An 11,916-nucleotide genomic window follows, 5' to 3' on the forward strand; every position below is an offset into this window, starting at 1 on the left:
AGGAGCTGAGGGGCTGGAGTGGCTCCTGGCAGCAGGGCCAGTTCTGCCACCTCCAGGACACCCCTGAGGAAGCTGCCTGGCTCCAACCTTCTGTGATCTCTTTAGGAAGTGGGTTTCTTAGCATCTTTGGCCACAGCTGTGGGTCTGGGTAATGAATTTTGGAGCAACTGGAAACGTCCCCTCCATGTCTCCTTGGTTGTTTATTGTAGATCTTCCCATCCTTGGAACATGGGCCAAAAGACCAACAGCTTGAAATGACCAGTGCCTAGAGAAATGTCCGGCACATTGCAGGCCCCTACCCTCTGAAAGGATGTCTTGGTGGGAGGACGGTTGTGGCTACAGTGAGTTTGTGCTGAGAGGTAACAGGACGGGGAGGAAGGGGCCTGAGGTGGTGGGCACTGTGTCAGATGCCCTTCACATGCTATTCTGAAATAACCTTCAGGGGCAGCCTAGCCATCACCACCTCCTGCTCCTGGTCAAGCTCAGGTGGACTCAGGAGAGGGTGGCCGCTGTGGGCCGGGCTCTGGAGTCTGTGATCCTGACTTCGGTTCCTCATTTGTAAAAGTGGGAAAAAGACTCCACGTTGTGAATTTTAAATTAGCTAGTACGTGTAACATGCTCAGCTCATGTAGAGACATGGCAGGTCATAAACAGGAATGAGAGTAATTTCCATTCTCATCTCTATCCCTGGGACAGACCCAGGTCTGTTTACCCACAAAGCCAGTGCTTGGACATCTCCACTCCCACCCAGTGGGGGACTGAAGGAGGCCTATGACCCTCTGGGGCACTGGAACAGAAAGAAGCCAAGACTCCGGTGTGAGGGTGACAGTCGGAGGTGGGCTGTGATACCAGACCTCGGCCCGTAGCCCTGATGTAAGAGGCACTGAGGAATTTGCGTGGGTCTTTAATCAGGGGAGTGAAATGATGAAAGTGGTGTTTTAGGAAGATTAATCTGGCAGCAGAGATAGGATGGAAAACAGTCAAGCTCAGTGCAAAGAATTACGACTGCTGCCCGGCTCGCTGAGAGGCGGGGTCATTAAAGGAAAGTGGCCTCATTCTTGGCTCCCTGGGTGCTCAGGGTTCCTGGCAGCTGGGAGGGGGCTGGGTCTTTATCAAGAAGAGGCACCCAGGGCGGCCGGCAGAGGGCACTATTTTGCCAGGGACAGTAGTCATCACCAGGGAGCTCTGGCATCTGGAAAGCGGGCAGACAGACAGCAAAGCTGAGTCTGTTAGAACAAGGAGACGGCCATCAGCCTCGCGGCCAGGCGGCAACTTCCAAGCTGAGCATCTCGACTGTGGCAAATTGTGGGTGGGCTCTTGTTGGGGAGTGTCCTTCGGGGAGGGCAGGATGCCCACTGTCCCAAGGGCCAGCTGCCACCACTGGAGGCTCTGGTGCTACTCTGGGAGCAGCGGCCAATGTGTAAAATGGCTCCAGGGCTGCCCTGGCCAAGAACGGAACGAGATGCTGCTTTTCCATTTTCTCCTTTTATTTAAAGCTGTCACAATAGACTGGAAGTGCCAGGCAGCTCCACCTTCTCCCATCTTCCGAGGAGACGGAGCCCAGGGCTGGGTTCCACCGCAGGGAACGGTATGGCCAGCCTCTCACACCAGCGCCTGGAAAACCTCCAGCTTCTCCCGGTACAGGTGGTGAAACTGCTTGGCCAGGTAGTGGAAGGGGGCTTCATAGTTTTCCATCTCCTTCTGGAGAGACAAGTTGAAGAAGGGTTGGCTGGCTTTAGGGATGTCAGACAGCTGGCATTCCCCATCCCCTCCTCCCGTCAGGCGCTCTGACCTGTGACCCAACCTCTTCTTCCCAGCACTCGGGGCAGCTACTACGGTTCCGCCCGTTTTACAAGAAGGCAGCTGAAATGCAGAGAGATGAAGATGGCTTGCCGAAAGCCACACACTTGCCTGTGATGGAGCTGGGTCTGAACCTAGACACGTTCCCACAGAGCCTGTGCTTTTAGCTAGTCTCACTCTGTGTGACAGGACATCAAAACGAGACTCGTTCTTACTTAGCTTTGCCTGAGGTCCCAGAGGTCAAAGCAAAACAACAGATGGCATGCTCTGGAGGGAGGACCAAGCAGGATGGAGGCGGGGGTGTGTGTGTGCTGTGGTATTTCCCCAAGGATGGAATGTGGGCGCTTCTCTTTTCCCTCACCCTGAGGTCAGTGGGAGGGTCCCAAGAGAAGCCTACAGCCCAGGGACTTAGGAAGGTGCTGGGCCCAGGCTTGGAAAGCACTGAGGTGAGGCTGGGGCTGGCTGTTTGGATGGCTGAGCAGGACAGGAAAGACTGTCTGCACTACCTCCTCTGTCAAACTGGGGTTGCAGCCGTGCTTCCCTGGACCAGCAGAAGGCCCTGCAGGAACCCAGTGTGAAGCTGTCCTAAAGGGACCTCCCGGGGACAGCCCCCAGGAGGGTGATGGGTTCCACCACCAATGGATGGCCTGGAACGGAGGTTGCAGGAAAGGTGAGCAGGTGTCACCTGTGAGGCGGAAGCTGCAGGTGAGCGAGCGCCCCCTATGTGGGTAGGGAGGGCATCTCAGACACCTGGCAAGTCCAGAGGGGCCAGAACAGGTCCCAGCAAAGAGAGCTGGAGGGGAAGCACAGGTGTAGAAACACAGACGCAGAAGCCCAGTCCTGCTTCCCACAGCAGGCTCAGGGGGTGGAGCTGACTTTAAATCAAGAATTTTGACAGTCACTCAGGACTGGCTACTTTTATAACTGAAACAATGAATAATTTTGTGACTAAAGGTGCCCAAAGGATTTTTTACTATCTGAGAGATTAAAGTTCTGGAACTTGCCCTAGATTTTCTCCATCCTGTGGGAAGAACCTGCCCTATAGGGTAAGCATGACAAGCTCTGGGGGAAAGAAAATGATACTCTCTCCACTTAGCTATCATTTGTCACTCTCTATAGGAGAAGGCAATGGCACCCCACTCCAGTATTCTTGCCTGGAAAATCCCATGGATGGAGGAGCCTGGTAGGCTGCAGTCCATGGGGTTGCTAAGAGTCGGACACGACTGAGCGACTTCACTTTCACTTTTCACTTTCATGCATTGGAGGAGGAAATGGCAACCCACTCCAGTGTTCTTGCCTGGAGAATCCCAGGGACGGCGGGGCCTGGTGGGCTGCCATCTATGGGGTTGCACAGAGTCGGACACGACTGAAGCGACTTAGCAGCAGCAGCAGCAGCAGTCACTCTCTATGTGTGTGCCCATGAGTATTTAAAAAAAATTTTTTTAAAGAAATAAGTTGGCAGAAGAAAGCACCCACTACTTTCAAGACAGTAGCTCAAACTATGAATTCACGAGTACTTGTTTTCAGACAATCCTTGCCTGCTGGCAAAAGTGCAGTCTTGAGAAGAGACAATGAAATAGTCCCACTAAAATGGAAGGATTTCCAAACCAAAGTATGTAACGACGTTATCAAGCTCAGAGCCTCTGTTCTACAGCGGTCTGGGGTGCCAGGCGTGCAGTGGCCCAGCTGGCTTAGGCAGAGCCCAGCCTATAATTCAGAGGCTCCAAGTATGAGAAGAGCAGCCTTTCCACTCTGCCAGACAGGGTGACAGAAACAGGTATGTGAAACCAGATCCTGCAGAGAAAGTTACTGGACTTTCTGGGAAGGCAAGTCCCAAGGTAGAAGAGACAAGTCACCAGCAGAAGAACCAGAGGTGTCAGTGTGGGGAGGGGGCTGAGGAATGAGAGGACCGCTGGCGGCCCAGACAAGTGTTGATACTAAGTTCACAACTACCAAGGACCGGAAGGCTGTCACTCTCCAGCAAGACCAAGAGGAATAACTCAGTTGTATCTGCAAGGTGCTTTGGGTTGTACAGAGTGTAACATCCTAGGACATGTCAAACAGCAAAACATTACCTCGGTTGAAAATGTAGTTAAGTGTCGAATGGGAAGAGAATGAGGCCGGCAAAGCACACACTCGAGGATTTCTAAATGAACCTGAAAGCTCTTAAAAGCTAGATCTTAGGGAAAACGCAACATAAAAAGTAGGGAATTCAATGGAGGCAAGCCTTTTTATACACATGGAGTGCTCCTGAAGTAGCAGATGTAAACGGAACCATTTTCCAAATGCACTAGGAGGGCTTGCCAATGACAGGAGTCCTTTTGTTAAATGACAAATCATAGTCTCGCGGACATCTTTGGACACCTGTAGAGTAGGTCTGCTTTGCATGAAGAATCCTTAGAGCAGGGTCAGACTAGTGCTTAATCTGACCTAGAATTCTCCCCCTGCTGCTGCTGCTGCTGCTGCTAAGTCACTTCAGTCGTGTCTGACTCTGTGCAACCCCATAGACGGCAGCCCACCAGGCTCCCCCGTCCCTGGGATTCTCCAAGCAAGAACACTGGAGTGGGTTGCCATTTCTTCTCCCCCTAGAGACTCCCAGAGTGGGCTCTGTGGGAGGCCATAGCCCCTTCGAGAAGGTTATCGAGCTCGGCAGGGCTGTGTTCTAGTTCTGGTTCTATGCTTGTTAGCTGGGTGACCAGAGAAAGCTACGCAGTCTTTCTGAGTCTGTCACCAGTGAGATAAAGAGAGCAGCAGGGCTGCTGGAAGCCTAACTAGATAATGTGTGCAAAACACCTGGTACACGGTGCAAACACCAGTTCCCCTCCTCTCTTCTTTCTGCAAGAGGAGCCATCCCTATGGATCTTTCTTGAACTTTCTTTTATTTAGTATTGCCCAACTTCTTAGAGCAGTAAACAATGCATTAAAATTTTTTAACTTCTGCTTAAAGAAATGCTTTAAGTTTTTTTGGTGTGAAAAGGCCAAATATTGAGGGGTGTCAGGAAGTCAAAGAGGAACCACAAAGGATCCCAAATAGCCAAAGCAATCCTGAGAAAGAACAAAGTTAGAGGCATCATAGTTCCTGTTCAAACCATACTGCAAAGCTACAGTATTCAAAACAATATGACACTAACATTAAAAACAGATACAAAGAGCAATGGAACAGAACTGAGAGCCTGGATATAACCATATACAGATATGGCCATCTAATATTTGACAGGGGAGTCAAGAATACTCAAAGGGGAAAAGACAGTCCCTTCAGTAAACAGTGCTGGGAAAACCAGATATTCACATACAAAAGGATGAAACTAGAACCCTAATTGGCACCACTCACAGAAATTAACTGAAAATGAATCACAGACATGAAATCATAAAATTCCTAGAAGAAAACACTGGGTAAAAGATCCTTGACACCGGCTTTGGCAATGGTTTTATGAATATGACACCAAAAGCACAAGCGACGAAGGCACAAATCAGTAAGTGGGACCAAAGCAGACTAACGAGCACGTGCACAGCCGAGGAAACCATCAGCAAATGAAAAGGCAACCTGCGGAATGAAAGAACATATTTGCGAGCCACACATCGGATAAAGGATTGACATCCAAAACACACAAGAATTTGTACAACTCAACAGCAAAAACATAAATACTATGATGAAAAGAAATGGGCAAAGGATCAGCAACAGATATTTTTCCAAAGAAGGTATTCAAAGGACCAAAAAGTATATGAAAAGGCGCTCAACATGATTAACCATCGGGGAAATGCAAATTAACCACATTATGTCACCTCACACCTGTGAAGATGACCATCATCAAAAAGACAAGAGATAACAAGTGTTGGTGGCGATGTGGAGAAATGGGAAGCCGTGTGCACTGTTGCTGGGTATGAAAACTGGTGCAGCCAGTGTGGAAAACAGGATGGAGGTTCCTCAAAAATTAAAAACAGAGTTGCATGTGATTCAGACTCAGACCCACTTCTGAGTCTGTAACCAAGGAAATGAAAGCACTATCTTGGAGAGATTTCTTCATCCACGACAACAGTCACAACATAGAAATAACATAAGTGTACACTGATGAGTGGATAAAGGCAATGCGGGCCACACACAGAGGAATATTATTCAGCCACAAAAGAGAAGGACATTCCGCCATTTGTGACAACGTGGATGAATCCTGAGGGCATTATGCTAAGTGAGATAAGCCAGACAAGAAAGACAAATATTGCTATGTTGTCACTTATAAGTGGAATCTAACAAAAGACAATTCAGAAACAGAGCAGATTGGTGGATGCCAGGGGCAGTGAGGGTGGGGGCAGGAGAAAGGGGTGAAGGTGATCAAAGGGTACAAAACCCCCCGTTTTAAAATGAGTATGTTGTGAAGATGGAACTATAAAGAAAAAAGAAAATCAAACAGCAGTAACTAACACAACATTTTAAAGCAAATACACTCCAATAAAAAATAAAACAAAACAAATGGCCATGTAAGACAACTGTGGCTGCATTTAGTAAGAAGAGAGGAAGAGATGGCTTGGCTAAGTCTCAAATGGCATTTGGTTGTATTTCCTTTTTAATTACAGCTTTCTTAACCGCGCTGCTGGTGGTGCTTCGTTGGCATCAGCTCAGGGGGGACTAGTTAACCTGCACGGTTAATATCAAGTGTGAGCCGCAGCCTCCCCAGACATCATTTACACCCGCCCATTTCAATCGTGCAGAGGTAAACACCTGACCAGAGCTTGAACGTCCAGCCCAGTGGCCTCTCGTGATGAAAGCTGGGAGTGAAGGTTAATTTCTGAGTTCTATCAAGAATTCCAGAGAACGTGGGATATTAGGGTGAGGAGGCAATTTCATGAATGTGAGTGGAGGAGGAGGGAAAATGAAGTATTGTTTGCTGTGGGTGGAAGAGTTACTGCTTTGCTCAAAGGCGTGCTGCGTACAACATGGGTAACCCTCCATACAGTAAAAGCTCACTAATTGGAACTTCATTAATGCAGCATTTATGATTACTGGACCAGAGGCAAGACTGACATTTACCTCCGTACAGTCTAGGAATACAAAGATTTGGTGAGTAATAATAGTATAAATGAGATTACTGGGGGGAATAGTTACACTTAAAAAAAGCTAACATTGACAGAGCGTTTACTGTGCCCCAGATTTTGTGCTAAGTGTTTTTATATTCACCATCTGACTTAATTCTCATATTTATTACTCAATGAGGAATATATTTTATCATCCCTATTTAATAGCTGAGGAACCTGAGGCACAAAAGGTTAAATAACACTCAAGGGGCCCACAGATAGGGCTTCTATTCACCATCAGAGGACAGAGCACCCGATTTTACTTGCTACACTTTCCCTAAGGAAAGCATGCTGCTTTGGGGTGTTTAAGAAGTTCACATCCAGGGACTTCCACGGTGGCCCAGTGGCTAAGACTCAACCTTGCAATGCAGGGGATGCAGGTTCGACCCGTGGTTGGGGATCTGAGATCCCATATGCCACAGGGCAACTAAATTTGCACCCTGCAACTACCGAGCCTGCGTGCCGCGACTGGAGAGTCTGTGTACCACCACGGAAGATCCGCATGACAGTGCAACATGTACCACAACCAAGACCCGATGTAGCTAAATAAACAAAACAGTTCACCGCCATATAGGAATTGAACAGCAGCACCCATCGAGTTTTGTAGATGCAACAAGAGTACCTGTAACTTAAGTGGAGTTTGAGCAGAAAATGACCTCAGGGCTATTTATTAAGTAGCCCACTGACTCTCTGAGAGAACCAAAGAATCAAGGCCAGAGGCCACAGGGCCGGGAGTGAGGTCCAAATGACCACTAGGGATGTTTCAGGCTGTGCCAGGCGTGGCGAGTCTACCCAGGAGCCCCAGGAAGGGGTTGGCCCCTGGCCCCTACTGGCTCTGAAGTGGATGTTTCTGGGTGGCTCCTGCAGGGGGCAGTGTTCACTTGATTCCCTGCCATCATCGCACAAACGTTCATCCAACTGGTATAGCCTGGGTCACATGCCTGCACCCTGGCTGCAGGGAGGCTGGGAACTCAGAACTCCCCATACAGGAGGGGCTTCACGTGACACTGTGAACACGCCAAAATCATGATATCTCGCATTGAAAGTGCTGGGAACAAACCACTCTGTCCCAATTCCTGAGGGCTCCTGTGGCTTGGAGTCACTCTGGGGCTGCAGCAAGGTGGCGACTGGGAGCAGTGAGGGAAACCAGAAGTCGGGGGTCCCAGTCCTGGTACATCGTCACCCCATCAGGAAGTAGGAAGTGTGGGACAGCTCCTGGATCAGGGGACTGATTCTGAGGGCCTATAAAATAATGTGCCAACAATGCCATAACCACGTGCCTCCTGCAGACGTCCGGCGGCACTGTGGCTGGACACAACACGTTTGTATTCCTTACTAACTGGTATCCAGCTTTTCCCAGGGCTGGCTGGCTGATCCGCTTCATTGTAACACACGAGTGACTCTTGCTATATTGAGACGAGATCTCAGGCGAAGGATGTAACATCAGCTCCAAATCTGCGTATGGTGTGGTAACAACTTGATGCATGCAAGGTCACGTGAAAAACTGCTTCCAGCCAAGGCCCTGCTGCAGACTGGGGCTATGGCGCAAGCAGCGGTACTTACCACGGATGTTTCAAAACATTCCAGGCCTTGGCCCAGTGCCCACGCCTGGGCCTGGGCCACATCCACCACTCGCCTGCCCGCCAGGTCTGTCTTGTTCCCCACCAGCACACCTACTCGAAAGAGACAATCAGAGCATCACATTATAACCATGGCTGTCTGGGAGGACAGCTGGAGAGAAAAAACAGCAAGCAGCCTACTTCTGAGGGGTTTGAAATGTCATCTGAGAGAGGCCGTCTGACCCCAGGTGGTGAGTACCAGCAGACTCTGCGCTGGGCCCCAGGGGCGGAGGCAGAGTGGGCAGCATGCCCTTCCACCTGCAGTTTTTGTTCAACCCCTTTTCTAGATCTTGAAGGTACCTGCCTGTCTTGTCTCCTTAAGGCTCCGAGTGCTGTGAAGGCAAGGACCAAACCGATGTGAGCATTTGTGATCATTTCTAGCGCATGGAGCAAACTTTCAAAACGGTCATTAATACTAATCTGAGGGCTGGGCTTGGAGTCAGGGATGCAGAGGTAATTTAGTTCTGTTGCCAGCTGTATCCGCTGCAGCTAATTTTTGAGCCTGCCTCTGGAGATTGCTTTCCTTGGTCTCTAATGAGGAGAATTTGTTGATCTCACATAGGGATGAGAAATAAACTGATTGAGAGCATTCAGAAGCGACAGCGGGCCTTGCATGTTTCCTGGTGCCCCACATACAGGAGAAAATGAGGGCTGTTTCCCCGGGGTGAGCCTTCCAGAAACAACTCGCATTCATATCCCAACACCTTCCCCTTAGTATGTTTGAGTTGCTCCACAACCCTGCCAGATGGGCATCACCAGGTCCATTTTACAGACTCAGAGGTGTGGCAACTTACTGAGGTTGCAAGGGCTCCGAAGGGGCAGAGCCAGGGTACAGTCCAGATTGCTACACCCAAAGCCCAGAGCATCTTGTTTTTGCACCCACAGGTACCTCTGCAGTGACCTTGTGCCCTTGAATTTGAAGGACAGAGGAGCTGCTGGAAACCCTGGATGCCTGCAGCTCTTACCTGGGAGGGTGGTCCCTGGAATCTGAGACCGAGCCTTCTCCAGCCACTTGCTGCAGTTGGTGAAGGACTGCTCGTTGGTCACGTCGTAGACAAGACACAAGACATTGGGACTCTCCCACTAGGCAAGGCAGACAGGATTCGAACACGTCACTGACAGAGAAAGTAACTTCTAGGCGGGGAGGCAATGTGGCCTTCTAAGGGAAGGGACACGTGAGTGCAGGGAAATGAAAAATCCAAAAGGGGATATGAGTCAGAAAACTGAGCCACACCCATGGATGAAAACGATTTATCCACAGGTATGAATGGGAAGGCCTAGGCGCAGTGACCATGATGGCGAGAGCTTGAATCCATGCCAGGCTCTCTGCTGGGCATTTTCTGTGTGTCACTATGAAACCTCCCAACTCTGCAGGGCTGGTCTGAAGATCCCTACCATGTAGCTGAAGGTAGTAAGTTCAGAGTGCGTAACTGACTTGCCCAGGTCACATGGGATTCAAACACCAGGGTGGAGCTGATGCCTTTCTCTACCCAGAAACACTTTGTCTGCCTCGGTTCCATGAACTCATTCTGCTACTTGTTCTCATCGAGGGCCCACTCTTATGCAAGTTGATGTGCTTTTCTGCTCTGCAGGCCTGAAAGCGCATCCTTTTTTTTCATTAGCCAGTTGCTGGAAGCTGGTTTGCTAACATCTTCTTAATAAGGGTCGGCTTTTTAAAATGCAAAGGGTATGTTCTGCTTCTCCAGCAGTATGTCAGCCCTAATCCAAACCAGATCGGCCACTGGACAGGGTTCATGGTCCCAATTAAGAACCAAGGCTAAGCTCTCAGGAGCCGGCACCTTCTGGGGCTGCTCAGAGTCCTGGGCCAACCTGCTGCCTGGCACAGGCTATGGGACCGTGCTGATACTTGTCCTGGTCTCTGGGGACCCCCATTATGCACAATTAGAGACCGGTTTATTTCTAAGGTGTTATCACCTCCCAAGGTGTGAGGGAGAAGCCTTTTCCTTTTAGCTGTCCTTGGAAGGTCAGCCTGGAATTGGCTCTGCAGGCCTCTAGGATGGGAGGAACTTAGACTAAATTGATGATGCCCTTACACCTTCACTTCACAGACTAACTCAAGAAGTCTAGCTGAAGCCACACTGACCACCTCTGTGAGCATGCAGGAGAGACCTTCTTCTTCCAGGCCTCAGTGAGCAGACCCAGGATGGGCAGCAGGAGGCCCTGACGTCCCCAGATACTTTATCCCCTCCGCCAGGCAGTGCTGGCCATTACGTAGGCACGTGGTAAAACACCAAGAACTCATGCATGAGGCCAGCCCTGTGTGAAATTACCATCACTAGATCTATTTCTCTTAGACAAAAAAAAGAAAAAAAAAAGGAGGGGGGCAGCAAAAATTTCTATTAAAATGTAGCTGTTCTTGGAAAGGCAGGGGCTCTGGAGATCTCAAACCTTCTAATTAGCTCACTGGCCCAGATTAGCGCAACTGTTACCTTGGAAGGTACAGCAAACTGGATCCTAAGAGGAAGGCTATTCCGGCTGGAGGAGCCTGGGCAGCAGGGGCGGGTCCCAGAGCAAACCTAGATGGGGTGGGCTTGCAAATATGGGCACAATAAAGGACAGAAATGGTATGGACCTAACAGAAGCAGAAGATATTAAGAAGAGGTGGCAAGAATACACAGAACTGTACAAAAAAGATCTTCACAACCCAGATAAACATGATGGTGTGATCACCAACCTAGAGCCAGACATCCTGGAATGCAAAGTCAAGTGGGTCTTAGGAAGCATCACTACGAACAAAGCTAGTGGAGGTGATAGAATTCCAGTTGAGTTATTTCAAATCCTAAAAGATGATGCTCTGAAAGTGCTGCACTCAATATGCCAGCACATTTGGAAAACTCAGCAGTGGCCACAGGACTGGAAAAGATCAGTTTTCATTCCAATCCCAAAGAAAGGCAATGCCAAAGAATATTCAAACTACTGCACAATTGCACTCATCTCACACGCTAGTAAAGTAATGCTCAAAATTCTCCAAGCCAGGCTTCAACAGTAGGTGAGCTTCCAGATGTTCAAGCTGGTTTTAGCAAAGGAAGAGGAACCAGAGATCAGATTGCCAACATCTGCTGGATCATTGAAAAAGCAAGAGAGTTCCAGAAAAACATCTACTTCTGCTTTACTGACTATGCCAAAGCCTTTGACTGTGTGAACCACAAAAAACTGTGGAAAATTCTGAAAGAGATGGGAATACCAGACCACCTGACCTGCATCCTGAGAAATCTGTATGCAGGTCAAGAAGCAACAGTTAGAACTGGACATGGAACAACAGACTGGTTCCAAATAGGAAAAGGAGTACATCAAGGCTGTATATTGTCACCCTGCTTATTTAATTTATATGCAGAGTACATTATGAGAAACACTGGGCTGGATGAAGCACAAGCTAGAATCAAGATTGCTGGGAGAAATATCAATAAGC

At 49.1% G+C, this 11,916-nt stretch overlaps 1 protein-coding gene across 1 annotated transcript in view; it reads right to left on the reverse strand.

The window, feature by feature from the left end:
- Window positions 1–1,469: 1,469 nt before the first annotated feature.
- Window positions 1,470–11,916, reverse strand: part of IFT27 (intraflagellar transport 27) — a 22,987-nt gene continuing 12,540 nt past the window's right edge. Inside the window, exons 5-7 of the mRNA XM_010860546.1 lie at window positions 9,452–9,569; window positions 8,431–8,540; window positions 1,470–1,701 (exon numbers count right to left, since the gene is read on the reverse strand). Of these exons, the coding sequence (XP_010858848.1) occupies window positions 1,603–1,701; window positions 8,431–8,540; window positions 9,452–9,569 (327 nt within the window). The 3' untranslated portion in view covers window positions 1,470–1,602. The remainder of the gene's footprint in view (window positions 1,702–8,430; window positions 8,541–9,451; window positions 9,570–11,916) is intronic.

Source organism: Bison bison, unplaced genomic scaffold, assembly GCF_000754665.1.
Source record: "Bison bison bison isolate TAMUID 2011002044 unplaced genomic scaffold, Bison_UMD1.0 scf7180017864468, whole genome shotgun sequence".
NCBI lineage: Eukaryota > Metazoa > Chordata > Mammalia > Artiodactyla > Bovidae > Bison > Bison bison.